This window comes from Trachypithecus francoisi, unplaced genomic scaffold (assembly GCF_009764315.1).
Source record: "Trachypithecus francoisi isolate TF-2019V2 unplaced genomic scaffold, Tfra_2.0 Lachesis_group1, whole genome shotgun sequence".
In the NCBI taxonomy this organism is placed as follows: Eukaryota; Metazoa; Chordata; class Mammalia; order Primates; family Cercopithecidae; genus Trachypithecus; species Trachypithecus francoisi.
The window spans coordinates 55,485,800-55,505,239 of NW_022681454.1; the positions used below are offsets into that span (position 1 = coordinate 55,485,800).

General features: G+C 40.0%; 1 protein-coding gene across 7 annotated transcripts in view; it reads left to right on the forward strand.

The window, feature by feature from the left end:
• The first annotated feature begins 2,057 nt into the window (after positions 1 to 2,057).
• Positions 2,058 to 19,440, forward strand: part of CNOT6L (CCR4-NOT transcription complex subunit 6 like) — a 109,896-nt gene continuing 92,513 nt past the window's right edge. For 2 of the 7 annotated variants that reach the window (XM_033214335.1, XM_033214340.1), the window contains exon 1: positions 2,317 to 2,437. In XM_033214335.1, the coding sequence (XP_033070226.1) occupies positions 2,433 to 2,437 (5 nt within the window). In that variant the 5' untranslated portion in view covers positions 2,317 to 2,432. Of the gene's footprint in view, positions 2,157 to 2,316; positions 2,509 to 10,654; positions 11,046 to 19,440 lie in introns of those variants that run through there. The other 5 variants (XM_033214337.1, XM_033214336.1, XM_033214341.1 and 2 more) reach the window with 5 other exon arrangements.

Genomic DNA, 19,440 nt, shown 5'->3' on the forward strand with positions numbered 1-19,440 from the left:
TTAAAGATGCTTAAATCTGTGAGGCTATCACATTATCTGATTTGTATTTTTTCAGGTATTTATTTTCCTCTTTCCTTCCATATTTGGTAGTATTTCTCCTTGGGAGAGAGTGTTTGTGTGCCAAGGAGAAATACTGTGGCAAGATGCCATTGAGGCAGGTCCACTATTTGGACTCCTGAAGTGACTTGCTTGGCTTTCCTGCTTACAAAGTCAAAGATAATTATTCATTTTATGTCAGCCTAGACTCTTAGATAGTTGAGAAAGAGTGAGACTTCTTCCAGGCTTAAGGACGTTTTGACATGTTTTACAGAAGATGGTGTGGGGCTGGTGTTGCTAGGGCGGGAAATGGAAAATTAACATAGGTAGAAAAGAAAGTAGTCTGTGGTCTTGTGAACTGAGGAGCTTTTTTACTCACTCATTCACCCTTCCTGGTGCCAAGATGAAAGTGGTGCAATAGTTCTGCAATTGTGAACTCTTGTAACAGCTGTTCAGTTTTAGCTAAATGATGATTTGCATTTTTACCGCACCTTTTCCCCCAAGAAGGCATTTTACATTCAGTAATAAGGCCTAAGATGAATTGCAACCAACGCAACGTGCTTAGTGTGCTAAACACTCCTGTGGGGGGAAAAATACTGAACATGGCTAATATACCCTTGACCAACACTGGTAAATACACGGGTCCGGGCATGCATTGAGAAAGAGATTAAAATTGTGCAAAACTGCAACAGCAGTACTCTGCCTCTACAGCCGGTGTAATTTGCTTTTCGGACTGCCGGCGGTTAAAAGCTGAAGCTGGCCCACAAAAACAAAAACAAACCCCAGAAACTTAAAGTATCAGAGCCACGTTCACCAAGTAAACACTACTATTTCTAGTTTACATTAGGATGTTTTCATTCTGTAGATGAATGGATAAACTACCAAACAACAAACTAAAGTCTACAAGAAGAAGAGAGAATTAGAAAATAGGACCGGGTTATCGCTAAGCATCACAGGTTCTTTTATTTACCTTTCACGATACAACTTACAGATGTTACACGTTTTTAAAAAAAATCGACCGAAGACGTCAGGAAACATTTCCTTCGGTCACTTCACCTCACCTGGCGTCTCCGCCACCTAGACCTAGCTCCGCTTCGCCGTCAGGTCGCCTCGGGCGAGGAGGGTGCAGTAAACAGCGCCCACACAAGAACCCGGGGTGAGGCGGTTTTCCGTCTCTTCCGCCAAGGCTCTGTGGATGTGGGTTTCTGAAACCCCGCCACTCTTCTCAACCCTGCTTCTCGCTCAAACCAGGCAAAGGCAGTGAGAAAACAGCCAGGGGAAAAGAGAAAACCAACAAGAAGCCCCGGCCTCCGCGCGCGCACCGCGACAAAACGCGGCGCACGGTAGGCGGGGCCAAGGCGCGGCGTAGAAGCTCCGCCCCGTCATCGCCCCGCCTCCTTCCCCTCACCCCAACCCTCCGTGCCGTGGAGTGACTGACTCCCGCCAGCCCCTCCACGTCAATCAACCCTTCTCCTTCTCGCACTCTCTGCACCTTGTTATTAATCTCAATACCGATATAGCCCGGACGTCTCTCCCCCGGCCCTCGGGGGTGTGAACGTGTGTGAGCGGAAGCGAAGGCACCGAAAGCTGGCGTCTCTGTTCAACCTCGGCCCCAGCAGCACCCGGCGCAGCGGCAACCCCCGCAGCGGCGGCAGCCCAAGCACCAGGAGGCCGAGGCCAAGGCCAAGGCCAGGCTCTGCGTGGCTCTCGGAGCAATAGCCGCGGCTCCGGCCCTGCGGGGGCGCAGCTTCCTTCGGCTGGGGCCTTCGCGCCGGCAGCTGCGGCCCCGGGGCCTCTCCTGCGCGCTTGGGGTCACTGTCCTCGAAGCCCGGCGGCGCGGCCCTCGTCCCCCTTCCCGCCCCCCGGTCTGTCTCCTCACTCCCTTCAGCCGCCCTCCGCGCCGCCGCCTCTGCCGTTCGTCAGGCGGCCCGGCCCGGCCCGCCCGCCCCGCATCCCCTCCGGCCGGTGCCTCTCCCCCCGGCGGGCTGCCTGCATGTCTTTGCTGCCCTCAGCCCCGCCGCCACCGCCGCCGCCGCCTCCCCCGCCGCCGCAGCACCAGCACCAGCCGCCCCGTCGCCGCCGCCGCCGCCGCCACCCGGACCCCGGCGCGCTGAATGCAGGTGAGGAGGGGGCGCGGGCCCCCCGAGACCCCGGGCCCGGGTTCCCTGCGCGCCCGCCCGCGAGTCCCAGGTCCGGGCCCTGTTTGCCGCCGCGGCTTCCCCTCGGGGCGGGCGGGAGCGAGGCCCGCCGTGGGTGTTTGTGTTTGCGTCTGCGGCCGCGGCTCTGGAGGGGAAGCATCTGTGGGGGCCTGGTGCGCGCGCGCGCGTGTTTGTGTGTGTGTTTTCCCTGCCGCGGGGAAATGGCTGCTGTTGCTTCTTCTGGGCCAGAGGAAGAGAATGAGGTAGAGTGTTCTTGTGCCTCTGAGTAGGATCGAGAGTGTTGGGAAGAGGAGCGCTTCCCCGGGGAAATGAGGTGGGAGAGGGACAAATGTGCGTGTGGGTGTGCGAGTTGGGACTTTGGCGGGTGGGGAGGCGGCCCGAGGACCCACGGCGAGTGGGTGTGTGTCGGGTGACTGGAGGGGGCGGCGGGGCTGACCCGCGTCTCTTCAGAGGCGGGCGAAGGTTCCGGGGTGTGTGTGTGTGTCTGTGTCGGGGGTGGCCCGGGGCCGGGACCCCAGAGTGGCGTGTCCCTCCTGTTTGGTGGCTGAGGCTCCCGAGCCTCGCAGGTGAGAGCTGCTCCTCGGGGGCCGGCCGGGGAGGGCTGAATGAGTGCGGCACACGCGCGGCAGCGGGGCTGGGAGAGCTGCGGGTCGGTGCCGCGCCGCCGTTCCCCGGCCGCGGCAGGAAGCGCGCCGGCCTGCAGCGCGGCCTAACCGCCTGGGCGCCCGCCCGCCTCCCCGGACGCCTCCCGGGACGCCGAGCCCGCGCGAGCCCACGGCGCTGCTTCGGGCCTGGGCAGGTGAGGGTCGGAGGCGGGACGCGCCGATTGCCGTCGCCGTGGCCGCCGGCGCGTCTCCTGAGAGGCGAAGGCTTGTTTTGGCGTTCCAACTGCAAGCCTTCGCCCGGCCGGCTGTGGGACCCGAGGGAAAGTGAATCAGAACAGTTGGGAATCCGCGGTGTCGTGTTCCCTTCTTTTCATCCTTCCCCTAAGGCTGTGTGGAGGGACTGAGTAAATATTTTGGATTTTTGTTGCAAATACTTTGCCGTTGGTAAGATTTTTTTTTTTTTTTTTTTAATTAGACATTTTCTTGGAAGGGCTGAGGAAGAAAGGGAAACTGGTTTCCCTGGCCGGTGGTATTGGTGGGATTGGATGGATTTTGTGCATTTGAAATTGTTTTATCCTGCCTCCTAGGGGGAGAGGCGTGTACGCGCCGCCGAGCTGAGGAGCTGGGTGAGGAAGAGGAAGTTACTGGAGCTGTCATCCTCCTTAACTCGGCCGGCTATTGAGCTTACACTGTTGAGGTGGATTGTGTTCAGGGAGTTTAGCTGAGCCGTTTGTACACATTGAAAGCACAGTGTTACATTTTACCGTATTGCCTCTAGTTATCTTGTCAATCAAGATAGGCTCAACAAACACGTTTTCCTCAGTTTCCAAAAACTAGATGAAGCAGCCTCTGTTGTCTACTCAGCATGTACTGCTGGAAAGCTATTTTGAGAATAGTCTAAGCAAAACTCAATTGTAAAGATAAACCTGCTGCCAGTAGGTGTACAGTACATTTCAGAACCAAATACAAATGGCATTTGGATAATTATTTGCTAATTTGCTTTTCTACGCCAACCTCATTACATTTGTATGTAGTTGGATCATTTAGCTAGAACCCTACTATGGATAAAATCATAATACAGATTCGATCCTTGTAGGCCGTACTCTTGTGTCACGGCCAGAGATTGCTCTTTGCACCTGGTCTCACAAAGAAATAGTGTATGCTGTTCACGGGGAAGTGGAGGGAAGAGAAGGAGGGGCGAAGAGCTGTTCTCTATTACCACTACTGGAAAAATAATTTAACACATGCAGTTAGTGGGAAAATGACTTGTTCTACAGACTTCAGTTAGCATCCCAGCTGTGTGATTTTTCTTAGCTGTTTGACCTTAGGCAACATATCTAGTATCTATAAACCAGAGTTTTATCAGTCACAGAGAGCTAATACCTTTATAGTAAGGTCGTTTTGAGAATAGAATGAGAAAACATGTTTGGCATATAGTAGATGCTTAGTTAAATTTTAGTTCTGCCTCCTGCAGCCCTGACTATGGGCATTGAGCCTTTGCAAGCACAAATATGATTAATTATTTAGAGCAATATTATGTAACTATAACATAAAAAAGACAATGGAATCTTTCAGAGCCCTTCAGTGTACAAAAGGTATATATATACAAACGACTTTAATGTGCATGAGAAGTCATTTTTCTAATAATAAAAATGGTCATTAAAATAGCCTAGTCATTTATAAAAATAGTTATACTTAATTTTTTTTCATATTTTCAAATAGACTATCTCTCAGTTTCATTATTCTTTATGATTTTCGTTTTGTAGCCCTGGAAAAAAATTTGCAACCCCTATATAGCACATATATGTTTCAATACAGTTAAATATTAAAAAGGATCAAGGAACCAAAATTTATATAGATCCCCAAAGTTTAAATACTACGAAAAATGCTAGCTCATGTTGACTGATTTTGGTAAACAAAACCTCTTAGAATATTTCTCTGAATGTAAGATAAAATCCTCTGTCAACTTAACTTTCAATAACTTTCCATTTTTATTATTTTGTCTGGAGTAGGAAATGTGTTCTTAAATTTTAACTGTGCTGTGTGGAAAAAATAATATCATGGAGAGATATGAAATTTAAAGTAAAGATAACAGAAAAGTTAATATATTGTTTTTTTTTTGTTTTGGGTAAAGGCAGGACAAAGAGAATGTGGGAGTTTGGTTTAAATTTGTCATGGCCCTACTTACAAATGCCAGGTTTCCCAGTAGGACTTACGTAATTTATTTGTATCAATAAATGATAAGCTGTAAAAAATCTTATTTTCTAAGATTCAAACTAAAATTTCAACACATTCACTATAACTTTTATGCATTTTTTTACTATAAAAATTTCTGTGAAGATAAGAGTCACAGGATGGGGAGGGGGAAGCTCTCATCATTGAGAGGCTTGAATTTTTATAAATAACTAGGGGCAACTATTAGAATGCAAAATATGATTTTCTTAAAGTGTGTGTGGAGTGTGTATTTACATTGAACAGAATATTCTGCCATATGGTTATATTTAAAAGAATAATTCTTACCTTAAAACTATAAATGATACTTTTTAATACCTTAGAAACAATGAAATAGAAATGAATTTGCTCTTATTAGTATTTGATAAAGTAATTTTCATTGGACTTTATTTTCAAAGACTTCATAATTTTTTTTTAATTTGGAAGAATTGGTGAGAACGTTTCTCTGTAGTAATGAAAACAGATGATATTGAACTATAAAGATATTTGGATATGAAGTGGAAGAACTAAGGCTATTTAAACTAAAGGAATTATGTTACAACAAAATCAAGGTGGAAACTTGTTTAGATTTTAAAATTTAATGTTACTTAAATAGGTTTTTAAGCAATCTTTCCAAAATATCTGTTATTAATGTCTTTAATTAGGGAGAATTGGATTACTTAGGAATTTCTGTGTGTATTACTTTGGGTAATGCTAATTAGAGTAATAAATACATTCCAGAATTTCAGAGAAGTTTACTTGCTTTCATGACAGTTCAGTGCAGATGTTTACTTGCTTTCATGACACTTTACTTGCTTTCATGACAGTTCCAGTGCAGGTGCTCCTGGTTAGCAGATTTCTTGTGGCTTTCCTCTATGTTGTAGTTTAGGAACTCATACAACTTACATCTTGTGACGCCACCATTTCTTAGGGCCTTGGAGTCCTCCTTATTACCTGAAGACCATTTCTTAAGAAACTCCAGACTTAAATGACAAACATTCCCCCAAATTTTATTGGCAAGATTTGTCACAGAGTCTTATTTGAATGCAAGGGGAGTGGGAAATGTCCCTGGCTGGTGGAAAGCTTGGCCATCTCTGCTACAAGGGGCATTTTGTGGTGTTATTGTAGATGTTAGCATATATTTATGAAATTACATCCAAAAGGTGAATTATGATAGTTAAGAATTGCTTTCCATCTTAAAAGAGTAACATTGTGTGTGAGTGGAGAGTGGTGGGGAGAGGAGAAAGGAGAGAAGAGTCACAGGAGTGGGAGGGTGAAGCTCTCATCATTGAGGGGCTTAAATGACAAGTGAGTTTCTGTAGCTATTTAAAGATACACATTTTTCAGAGAGCATTACAGTTGGATCCTGTAACCTTTAGTGGGTCTCTCCTGTACTATCCAGTTATTGATTGTCATTGTGCTTTAATGAGTTCTGTCAATTTGAGTTATTTCTCTTTGTATTTTGAAATCAGTTCAGATCAGCAGGACAAAACTCTGAATTTCAGTTTCTGGGTATAGTTTCATAGAAAACACATTTTTTGAATTTTCTTCCTCTGTTATTGGGATAGATGATGATTATTACTTTTACTTTGAGGGAAATCTCATTTAGGTGGACTTTACCATATTCTCTTGTTTGTTGCTGCAGTTTTTATAATTCTAAAGTTATTAAAGTTAATACATGTGAGCCTTAACCCAGAAAGAACAATAAAATCAAGTAAACAACGGAGGCTTAATTATTAATTTGTGCTCATGCTTCATGATGAAAATACTACAACTTTCTTTTACTAACTGCACTGACACTGGGTCTCTAATACAGTAAATGGTATTTTATCACTGAACAACTTTAATTTTGATTGAATCACAATTTATTCTATCATTGCCCAGGGTTATTGTAATGTGAAACCTCAGCTCTGTGTCACCTTTACTTATTTTTTATTCTAACAGTTTGGTTAGGGATCTCTGGGGAGATATATGTAATCTCTTTATTTCCCAAAAGGAAGATTTTGGAGTAGTCTGGTTAACTTCTCCATGGTAAATACTTCTCTAATATCTTGCATCTTGAAAATTGAAAACCTAATCTGAGGACTCACTGTGTACCCATTATTGTACCTAGTTCTAAAGAGAAGTATGAAAGATGTAGAAGAGACTCTTGCAAGGCTTATAGTTTGTGAGTAAGGGAGATAAAGCATATAATTTAGTTATTTCAAAACAAATGAACTAGTGCAAGTCAATATGATATAAACTATGGACATTCTGAGACATAAAATGGAATGTCAGTTGGGTCAGGAATTACTTAAACAGTTGCTTTCTTTTGGGCACCTTTTATGAGGTGTAACTTAGATAGCTTAGAAGTAATGCATTTAAAGTGTACAACTCAACAGTTTTTAGTATATTAACAATTGTGCAACCATCACTATAGTTACTTCTAGAACATTTTCATTACCTAAAATATAAATCCTGTATCTTTCAAGAGTCACCGTTCATTCTCTTATGCCCCTAGTTCTGGGCAATTACTGCTTCCTTTCTCTATAGATTTGGCCAATTTTGGACACTTTGTACAAATGCAATCTTAACATATGGTCTTTTATGATAAGCATCTTTCACTTACCATGTTTTCATGGTTGATCCGTATCATAGCAAGTACTTCATTCTTGTAATGGGTGAATAGTATGTCAGCGTTAAGAATACACCACATTTATCTATTCATGAGCCGATGGACATTCACTTTTTGGCTATTATAAATCATGCCTCTGTGAGCATTCATGTACAAGTTCTTAGTATGTATGTATGTTTTTTTTTTTTTTTTTTTTTTTTTTTTTTGAGACGGAGTCTTGCTCTGCCGCCCAGGCTGGAGTGCAGTGGCCGGGTCTCAACTCACTGCAAGCTCCGCCTCCTGGGTTTACGCCATTCTCCTGCCTCAGCCTCCCAAGCAGCTGGGACTACAGGCGCCCGCCATGTCGCCCGGCTAGTTTTTTGTATTTTTTAGTAGAGACGGGGTTTCACCATGTTAGCCAGGATGGTCTCGATCTCCTGACCTCGTGATCCGCCCGTCTCGGCCTCCCAAAGTGCTGGGATTACAGGCTTGAGCCACCGCGCCCGGCCTGTATGTATGTTTTGAATTCTTTTGGATATGTACCTGAGAGTGGAATTGCTGAAACATATACCACTTTGTGTTTAAACTTTGGAGGAACTTGTAGACAGTTTTCCAAAGCAGTCGCAGTATTTTACATTTCCACCAGCAGTGTATGAGAGCTCTAATTTATCCACTTTGTGCCAACAATTATTATCTCCTTTTTTCATCATAGCTCTCCTAGCAGGTGTGATTTGATCCTGGTTTTGATTTGCATTTCCCTGATGGCTAATGATGCTTTTTATGTGCTATTGGCCGTTTGTATATCCTCTTTGGAGAGAAGTGTGTGAAAAGGCTCAAATTCTTTGCCCATTTTTATAACGAGTTTTTTTTTTTTTTTAAATTACTGAGTTGTAAGAGTCTTTTATATACTCTAGATGTGTCCCTTATATGTGATTTGCAAGTATTTTCCTCCATTTTGTGAGTTGTCTTTTCATTTTCCTGATAGTGTCATTTGAGGCACAAACGTTTTCAGCTTGATGAAGTGAAATTATTGTTGTTATTTTGCTGAGCTTTTGGTGTCATATCTAAGAAATCATTGCCTAATCTAAGGCCACAGAGATTTACTTCTGTGTTTTGTCCTGAGAGTTTTATAGTCTTAACTCTTACATTTAGATCTTTGATCCATTTTGAGTTAATTTCTGTGCATGATCTGTTATAGAGGTCTAATATTTCTTTGCATGTGGATACTCAGTTGCCTCAGTACCATTTATTGAAAAGATTATTCTTTCTCCATTGAATTGTGTCATCACGCCTGTCCAAAATTAACTGTGTGAGAATTTATTTCTGGACTTTTAATTCTATTTCATTGATTTATATGTTTATCCTTACACTAATATGGTCTTGACTACTGTAGCTTTGTAATTGAGAGGTCTGAGTCCTCAAACCTCTCAAACTTTTTCATTTTGAGAAGAAAAAAAGAAAAACTCTTTTTTTCTTTTTCAAGATTGTTTTGGCTATTTGAACCTCTTGTATTTCCATATCAATTATAGGATCAGCTTGTCCGTTTCTGCAAAAAAGTCAGCTGGAATTTTGATGGGGATTGTGTTAAATCGGTGCATCAATTTTGGGACCACTGCCATCTCAATATTAGGGCTTCCTGTCCATGAACATGGGATGTTTTTCTATTTATTTAGATCTTCTTTGTCAACAGTGTTTCATAGTTTTCAGAATATAAGTTTCATACTTCTGTCACTGCATTTCTTCCCAAATGTTTTATTCTTCCAGATACTGTAAATGGAATTAAAAAAAATTGGGGGATTTTTTGCATGGCAAGCGTGTAAAAATACACTTGATTTATGTTTGTTGATCTCATATTCTGCAACCTTGCTGAATTTCTTTGTTCCAATAGTTGTTTTTTTTTTTTTTTTTGAGACGGAGTCTCACTCTGTCACCCAGGCTGGAGTGCAATGGCGTGTTCTTGGCTCACTACAACCTCTGCCTCCCGGGTTCAAGTGATTCTCCTGCCTCAGCCTCCCGAGCAGCTGGGATTACAGGCACCCACCATCATGCCTGGCTAATTTTTGTATTTTTAGTAGTGATGGGGTTTCACTGTCTTGGCCAGGCTGGTCTTGAACTGCTGACCTCGTGATCCACCAGCCTCGGCCTCCTAAAGTGCTGGGATTACAGGTGTGAGCCAGTGCACCCGGCCAGTTTTAATAGTTTTTAAGTGGATTCCATATGATTTTCTACATACGAATATCATGTCACCTGCAAACAAATGATGTTTCAATTCTGCTTTTCCAATATGGATGCATTTTAGTTTATTTTCTTGCTTAATTGCCCTGGATAGAACCTGCAGAACATAATTGAAAAGAAACATCAAGAGAAGTCACTTGACTTGCAGCAAATCCTTGTCTTGCTCCCAATCTTAGGGGGAAAACATTCCATCTTCTTAAGTATGATGTTAGCTGTGATTTTTTTTTTTTTTTTAAACTGCTCCTTGTGGAGAAGGGTTAGCCCATAGGCAGGCAGTGTGCAGAAAGTAGTGAACTATACATTTTTCATGAATAGCCTTTATCAGGTTGAGAAAGTTCATTTCCTAGATTGTTGAGTGTTTGTGTGCGTGTGTTTGGTTGTGAGAGAGTGTTAGGATTGAGTTTTGAGGGAAGTGTGAAATGTGGATTAGAAAAGTAAAGATGCTGTGTCAGGTAATAAGGGGCAGATAATAATGCTTAACTTGCTGGAGGAAGAGGGGCTAGCTTTTCCTCCTTTTCCCTGTCCCTTTCTGCCCCATTCCTTTCTTGTTTTTTGTTTTTTGTTTTTTTTTTCTGAGACAGAGTCTTGCTCTGTCGCCCAGGCTGGAGTGCAGTGGCCTGATCTCAGCTCACTGCAACTACCTCTGCCTCCCAGGTTCAAGTGATTCTCCTGCCTCAGTCTCCTAAGAAGCTGGGACTACAGGCTAATTTTTGTATTTTTAGTAGAGACAGGGTTTCACTATGTTGGCCAGGCTGGTCTCGAACTCCTGACCTTGTGATCTGCCCGCCTCAGCCTCCCAAAGTGCTGGGATTACAGGCGTGAGCCACCGCACCCGGCCCGTTCTTGATCTTTAATCATCTTCCCATCAGTACACATGCACATTTGGAGATGACTTAATCTTTTACTGATCTGAATAATTAAGATTTTTTGAGCAGTGGAAAGTATCGTTTCTTTTGAAAAATACTAAAAAGCGTGTGGAGAATTTCTTACTGAGTAGCTTGATAGCTAGGTTTAGAGGGCATCAGAGGAGTTACTAAATCATAAATGAAGTGCCAGCCATGGGCTTAAAAAGAAGTGAACACAATGGAATACTTCAGCCATAAAGAATGAAATCCATCTTCAAAAAGAATGAAATCCTGTCATTCTTGGCAACTTGGATGGAACCAAAGGACACTGTGTTAAGTGGAATAAGCCAGGAACAGAAAGGTAAAAACACCACATATTCTCACTTCTAGGTGGAAGCCAAGAAAAGTCGATCTCATAGAAGTAAAAAGTAGAAAAGAGGATTCTAGAGGTTGGGAAGGGTAGGGGGAAGAGGGCTAGGGAGAGAGATTGTTAAAGGGCACAAAATTATAGCTAGATAGGGGAGTAAGTTCTGGTGTTCTGTAGCACTGTAGGATGACTATAGTTAACAGTATTATTATGTAGTTTCAAATAGCTAGAAGGGAAATATTGAATGTTCCAAATGCAAAGAAATGATAAGTGTTTGAGATAATGGATATGCTAATTGCCTTGATCTGATTGCTACACATTGTATGTATGGAAACATCACTGTGTACCCCATACATATATACAATTAAATGCCAATTAAAAAAATTTAAAAAGTAAGCAAACATTTGCCATATTGGGGGTATGGTTAATAAAAAATTTTATGTTTAGTTTAATGTACTTTGAATCTAGCTGTCTGCTGACATTCTCCCACCCTAAACATTTCAGCATCAGTGGCTTTGTTTTTATAAATTTTCTTTATAATTTTCTAATTTAACAAACTTCATAGGAAACTTTGCTTAGTAAGGTGAAGTTGTGTTTCCCTTTGATGTGGTGATTACCCTTTGTTTACTTTTTGAAATTTTAATTGTGTTCCCATGCAGCCATTTTCTGATTAGATAAATATTTTTTAAAAATTTATTTTTGTCTTTCATGTATAGCTCTCAGAAGTTAACTCTGAGTTTAGTTAAGAATATTCCTGTTAACAGGTGAAATTGGAAAGTGGTAATAGAATTTTTGTTTTGTATTTTTTTTGTAGCAGGATTATTTTCATTAATTCTTTTTAGTCCACTTTAAAATTTTGGTACAGATAAAATTTATAATTATTTTTAAAGAAATAAGTAGTTTGTTTTGCTCTATGAGTAACTCATTATTTGTACTGAATAGATGCCTGGTAATTTGGAGCTTTCAAATATTGTTTTCATTTATTAACAATTGAAATTGGTGACACAAAATAGAGATTAAAACACTTTATGTTCCTTATAGTCATCTTTTGCAGAGAGAACCTCCCTCTCTAATCTTAAAGTTTAAACTCTATTTTTCTCTTTCCCATATTACTTAAATAGATTTCCTAAATGAGTAACATAAATTAGAGTTATATAATACCAGCTACAAATACTGCTAAAAGAATAGAACTAAATTTAGTATATCCCAACCTTAATGTCTCTCTATACAAAGACTTTGTTGGAATCTCATATCCATTGCTTTCTGATCATAATGTTTATTATATTTAACAAAGCAAAACCCAGAAGTTACTTACAAGGTATGTACTTCTATAGGTTCATATTTAGTACAATCTTCTGTAATATCTACATATAATTTTGTGGAACAACATAATGTGAGTTATATACAGAATGGTAGCCTGAAACACTGTAAGAATTTGAATTACCAAAAGTATAACCTGTTAATTAATATTTATTAAGCTTCTATTTGTTATAGACTATTGTATTCAGGGTTCTGGGGAATAAAAAGAAATGTAGAATAATCTTTCTACCAGGGAATGAAACTAGTATTTATTTGACTACTGAGTACCAAGGAATGTGAAAAGCCACTCCCCTCCTTCCCTTTAAATGTGTAATCTAAATTATTCTTCTTGAAAATCCTATGAGAGAGGCAGTATGATTCTCATTCTAAAGCTGGTTAAGAAAGTGAGCCTTAGATCCTCCACTTTCTAGCTCTACAGAAACTCATTTAACCTCTCCATTCTTCAGTTTTCTCATCTGTCATAGGGGGATAATATTCCTTATCTTGTAGAGTTTTATGAGGATTAAATGATGTACTGTAACGTATTTAGGACACTACCTGGCACATCTGTAGTAAAAAACCAAACTAAAAATCGATACACGTACACTATTACTGTTTCCTATTAGGAAAGAAGTTAATTAACATGCCCAAGATTACAACCAGATCTGTTTGAATTTAAAACACTCTTATAGTATAATGCTTACACTTATAGGATGTTTAAGTCTGGATCTAGTAAACAAGTGAAGGCAGAATATGCTAAGTGACTAATATTAAGTGCTATGACATACAGAGTACATATGGATTTTAAACTACAGGGATAAGTAAGAGAGGAGGTAAATGTTGCTCTTGCCTTTATGATGAGAAGAAAGGTAGAGAAAAAATTAATAGACTACTGCAGTATCTTCCTTGCTAGTCTACAACTTCCATTATATCTCATTTAACATCTTTTCCTTTATATACATTGTCACCAGAGAAATCCTTGTAAAATTCATCCCACATTGCTTAAATTCTCTACTTGTAATCCTTTACTAATAATAATTACTGTTTTCTGGTTACCTACTATGGGGCTAGGATAGGAGACAACAAGCTTCTCTTCTTTTCTCTTTTCTCTTCTCTTTCCTTTTTTTTTTTTTTTTAAATGGCAGAGTCCCACTCTCACCTAGGCTGGGGTGCAGTGGCATGATCTCAGCTCGCTGCAACCTCTGCCTCCCAGGTTCAAGCAATTCTCCTGCCTCAGCCTCCCGAGAAGCTGGGGTTACAGGCGCACACCACTCCACCACACCCTGCTAATTTTTGTATTTTTACTGGAGATGGGGTTTCACCATGTTGGCCAGGCTGGTCTCGAACTCCTGACCTCAAATGATCCCACCTCAGCCTCCCAAAGTTTTGGGATTACAGACATGAGCCACCACACCAGGCCTAGCAAGCTTTTTTTTGTGAAGGGACAGATGTAAATATTTTGGCTTTTTGGGTCATGTAAGATCTCCGTTGCATATTTTTTTTTGCTGTAATTTTTTGTTTTTTAACAATCCTTTAATTTTTGTTGTTGTAATTCTTTTTTAACAATCCTTTAAGAATGTAAAAGCCATTCTTTGCTTCCGAATCAGTCTGGATGCAGTTTGTTGACTGACCCCTATGCAAGGAGATTTACGTGAACTCATTTCCTCTTGTAACAATCCTGGTAAAGTTGATATTATTAATTTCTACTTTACAGTTGAGGAAATTGAAGCTTAGAGAGGCAGATTTGATGAAGGTCAAGTAAGTGATAGATTGAGGCCATTGGAATACCTAAACTTGTGTACTTTCTAGGATATCTTGCTGCTTCCTGTTACTTTTAATTTTTAAATAAGATGCAAATTTCTTAGCATTATATGTAAGGGCCATGATCTTGTCTTTGCTTACTTTTCTAGTTTTTGTATTTGTTACTCCTCTCTCTCACATATTCCGTAGCCTAGCTGTAGTGAGTGACTTACAGCCTGGTCTGTGCTTTATATATGCCTACAATACCTTATAAACTTTATCACCTTGTTGATTTCTTTAATAATCTACCTCTGGTACTCTCTACTCTGGGAAACCTTACTTCGTACTTCCAGTCCTGCTTTATGAACTTTCTGTGCTCCTCTAGCATTCTGTGCATTCTTCATTGATAACACTTACTATATTGCCTTGTGTTTGACTTGGGTTTATGTCTCTGTTTTGCATTAGACTGTGAGTTTTTTTTTTTTTTAAGAGATGGAGATCTTGCTATGTTGCCCAGGCTGCCCTTGCATTCCTGAGCTCAACAGATCCTCCCCCTGTAGCCTTAGATTGTAGGATTTTTTTTTTTTTTTTTTTTTTTTTGAGATGGAGTCTTGCTTTGTCACCATGCTGGAGTGCAGTGGCGTGATCTCAGCTCACTGCAACCTCTGACTCCCTGGTTCAAGCAATTCTTTTGCCTCAGCCTCCCGAGTAGCTGGGATTGCAGGCACGCACCACCACGCCCAGTTAACCGAAGCAGGTGGATCACCAGGTCAGGAAATGGAGACCATCCTGGCCAACATGGTGAAATCCCGTCTCTACTGAAAATACAAAAGATTGTGAGATTTTTAAGGGCACAGATGATATATGCCTCACCTTTGTAGTTCAAGTGTTTGATACATAGTAGAGCTTAATACAGAGTTTGGCATATAGTAGGGAATTGGAAAATTTTTATTAAATGAATGAGTAATTAAATGGCATTACAGACATGGAAATCATATCAACAGATCTGTAGTTTCAGAAAAATGAGTCCAGGTTCAAGGGTGGTGATGAGTGGGAAAGTAAGTAAATTTCTGGTTAACTTCTAGGGCTTGAGTGGGAACATGAGGTTAATAAGGCAAATTGGAGCATGATCATGGAGGGGCTTGAATATCTTAGTAAGGAATTTTAATTTTGTTCTGGAGTCATTGATACAAAGATTTCAACTCTAGAGCGCAGGTGGTTTTTAAATCCATAACCTGGGTTCTCTTAATGCACAAATTGTATGTTGTAATACTATTTTAGATATTTTGTAGAACATTCATTACCTATGCAATTGTTTTGATTAATAGATACTGCAAGATGTAGCTCTAGAATATCATAATTATCAGTACTACTGTTAACGACATTGGGAGCCATGGAATGATTTTGAGCAGGTTGCTGGCAGTTTGAAATTAATTTTTTTTTTTTTTTTTTGAGACGGAGTTTTACTCTTGTTGCCTAGGCTGGAGTGCAATGGCATGCAACCTCTGCCTCCCGGGTTCAAGTGATTCTCCTGCCTCAGCCTTCCGAGTACCTGGGATTACAGGCGTGCACCACCATGCCCGGCTAATTTTGTCTTTTTAGTAGAGATGGGGATTCTCCATGTTGGTCAGGCTGATCTCGAACTCCAGACCTCAGTTGATCCGCCTGCCTTGGCCTCCCAAAGTGCTGGGATTATAGGCGTGAGCCACTGTGCCCAACCTGAAGTTAATTTTTTAAAAAGATTAATCTAATTGAGGTATTCACAATCAGCTGAGGAGATAGCACTGGAAAGAAGGAAGCCTTTTTAAAAAAAGTTAAAATATAAAGTGATAAGTCAAGAAATAGATCTACTTAATGATTGACTATGAGGAAGTCAGAGACGAATAAGAAAAACTGAAGAGGCAGGTCAAGGAAGAAAATTGTGTATTTTGTGTTAAATAGATTGCTGTGAATTCTGTTGGACTGATTTGTATTGTTGCGTGAATTTGGGCTCTGCTTACTTTATGCTTGAATGATTAGAATATCGTCATGATTGGTTTCCCTTCCTGCCACTAATTCATGGATTCTTAATCTTTGCTGCTGTGGACCTTTTTTCAGTCTGGAGAAGGCAGGGAATCCATTGTAGAATAACAATTTTAAATGAGTGAGATAAAGTAAATAGGACTTAAAAGGAACTTGTTATATTGAAATGCCAAAATATGATATAGTAATATATATGCTTCTCTATTAATACTGTTAAGTAACATCTTGCAGTGAGTCTAATAACTACCATAATTTTGGAGTACTGGTACATACAGATATTTTGAGATTTCTGTAACAACTATAATATGAAGTGAAAATGTACTTCTGTTAATGACAGAAATCACAGGTACTGCTAATACTATTATGGTAGATTATTTAGGTTTGTATGAAAATTTTAGAGATTAGTGAAAATGACGATGTAATTTTTTTCTATATAAATTCACAAGTTTCCTGAAGATTTATGGAACCCAGATTTATTATCTTTGCTTGTATTGTCTCCTGTTTTACCCTCTTCTATGTATTTTTGTCATAGTAATGTACTTTTCTTGGCAGATGGTAGTATTTTTATTGCATCATGTCTGTTTTGGGAAGTAATATGTGTTCTTTGAAAAAAAAATTCAAATGATAATAAAACGCATAATTTTCTGGTTATCCTGCTTCATGGCGATCAAGCTTGTTAGTAGTATAATATATACAGTAGTCTATTGGTATAGAGAGGATTGGTTCCATGACCCTTGTGTATGCCTAAATCCATGCATACATACTCAGGTCCTGCCATGTGTATGAAAAATTGGCCCTCTGTCTACATGGGTTTCTCATCTCACGAGTGCTATATTTTCCATCTGTGTTTGGTTAAAAAAAAATCCTCACATGAGTGAACCTGTGCAGTTCAAACCCATGTTGTTCAAGGCTAAGCAGTAGTACTGTTATCTGTTTCTGGTCAATAACATAACTGAAATAGATTCATATTGTATATACTGTTTTTAATTTGCTTTTTTATTTGAAAATATGATCTTTTTTCATTAATAAATACACCTCATGCTTTAGAAAATTGGATGAAAATTGAGATGTATTATATAACACAAACATTCACCATTTTGAAGTGTATATTTCAGTGGTTTTAGTACATTCACTGTGTTGCGAACCACCGCTACTGGCAAATTCCAGATCGTTTCCATCACCCACAAAAGAAACCTCATATTTAATATCAGTTAGTTCCAGTTCCCCCATCCATTGACAATTTCTACTCTACTTTCTGTCTCTATGGATTTGCTTCTTCTAGGCATTTAATATAAGTAGAATCATATAATATGTGACCGTGTCTGCTTTTTTCACTTAGCATAATATTTTCAAAATTAATTCATGTTGTAGCATATAACAGTATTCATTCCTTTTTTTTTTTTTTTTTTTTTTTTTGAGATGGGATCTTGCTGCATCACCCAGGCTGTAGTACAGTGGCGCGTGGTATCGGTTCACCACAACCTCCGCCTCCCAGGTCAAGCAATTCTCCTGCCTCAGCCTCCCGAGTAGTTGGGATTACAGGAGCCCGCCACCGTGCCTGGCTAATTTTTTGTATTTTTAGTAGAGACTGGGTTTCACCATATTGGCCAGGCTGGTCTCAAATTCCTGACTTCAGGTGATCTGCCTACCTCAGCCTCATTAAGTGCTAGCCAAAGTGCTGGGATTACAGGCATGAGCCACTGTGCCTGGCCAATATTTCATTCCTTTTTATGAGTGAGCAATATATTATTATACATGGTTATTATAAATAATTCATGTATATGGTTTTCTGAAGATGTATGTTTTCATTTCTCTTGGGTGTATACCTAGAAGTGGAATTGCTGGGTCATATGTATTTCTGTGTTTTCCAAAGTAGCAGTGCCATTTTACATTTCCACACCTCGTGCTTTTTTTTTTTTTTTTTTTTTTTGAGACAGAGTTTCGCTCTTGTTGACAGGCTAGAGTGCAATGGCGCTATCTTGGCTCACTGCAGCCTGGCCTCCTGGATTCAAGCGTGTCTCCTGCCTCAGCCTCCTGAGCAGCTGGGATTACAGGCATGTGCCACCACTCCCGGCTAATTTTGTATTTTTAGTGGAGATGGGATTTCTCCATGTTGGTCAGGCTGGTCTTGAACTCCCAACCTCAGGTGATCCGCCTGCCTCAGGCTCCCAAAGTGATGAGATTATAGGCATGAGCAACCGCACCTGGCCTACCTCATGCTTTTTAATGGCTTCATTGTAATTCATCTTATTGATGTCCTACCATTCAATCCCCTGTTGATTGACAATTTATTTCTTTATTTTTGAGGGTTATCAATACTAATGCAGTGAAAAAACTTGTATAAACACCTTTGCACACTTTTTTAAAGTGCAAATTTTTAGGAAAGAAATTGCTGGATCAAAGTAATTACACATTTAAGATTTGATACATCTTGTCAGATTATCACCCTTTAGAAATGTTTTATAAAATTTTACTCCCAACAGTTGTGTAATGTATGCTTATTTTCCCAACCTCATACTCACATTATTAATTTTTGTCATTTTGATAACAAAAAGTCATACATATTTTAAATTTTGGAATGTGTTAATTGTAGTGGAGGTAATTTTTTTTTGGCCATGCATTCTTTTGTGATTTGCCTGATCATGACCTTTACCCTGAATTTTTCTATTGGGTATCTGTATTTTTTTCTTATTGTTTTGTTAATAGCTATTTACATTTTAGAAACATTAGCTTATTGCTCATTATCAATATTGCAGAGACTTTGTTCCAGTTTCTTGTTTATGTTTTGATTTTGTTTATGACTTTGCTCTTTGCCTTATAGACGTTAAAGTTTTAAAATACTGTTTATCATTCCTTATAAAAGGCCTTTGCCTTGCTTAGAATAAGTTTTCTGCACCCAAAGATTATAAAATATTTTCTCCACATTTTCTTCTGGGAATATCTGACATTTGGCGTGATTTTGTAGAAGCTTGGGTTTTGTATTTGGTCTTAACTATGTTAAAATTCCTGTGTAGCCACTTACTAGCTGTGAGATGTTAGATGTCTGCACAACTTCTCTGTATCTCAGCTTCCTCATCTGTAAAATGATAGTTGATAGTTAGGGTCTATACTTTTGGTGAAGTTAAATGCAGTAATTCAAATTCTCTAGCATCCCATCTGGGCACATACAGGGTGTTCAGTGCATTTTTTCTTTTCTCTCTCATCCGTAAACTCTGTCTTCTATCAGTCTAGTTAAAATCTGGTCCAGAAGATAAGGGAGGGGAAAGTTTCAAGAAATAATGTCCTTAGTTTTCGAAGCCAGAGAAGCCATGTGGGATGAGTGCTGGTT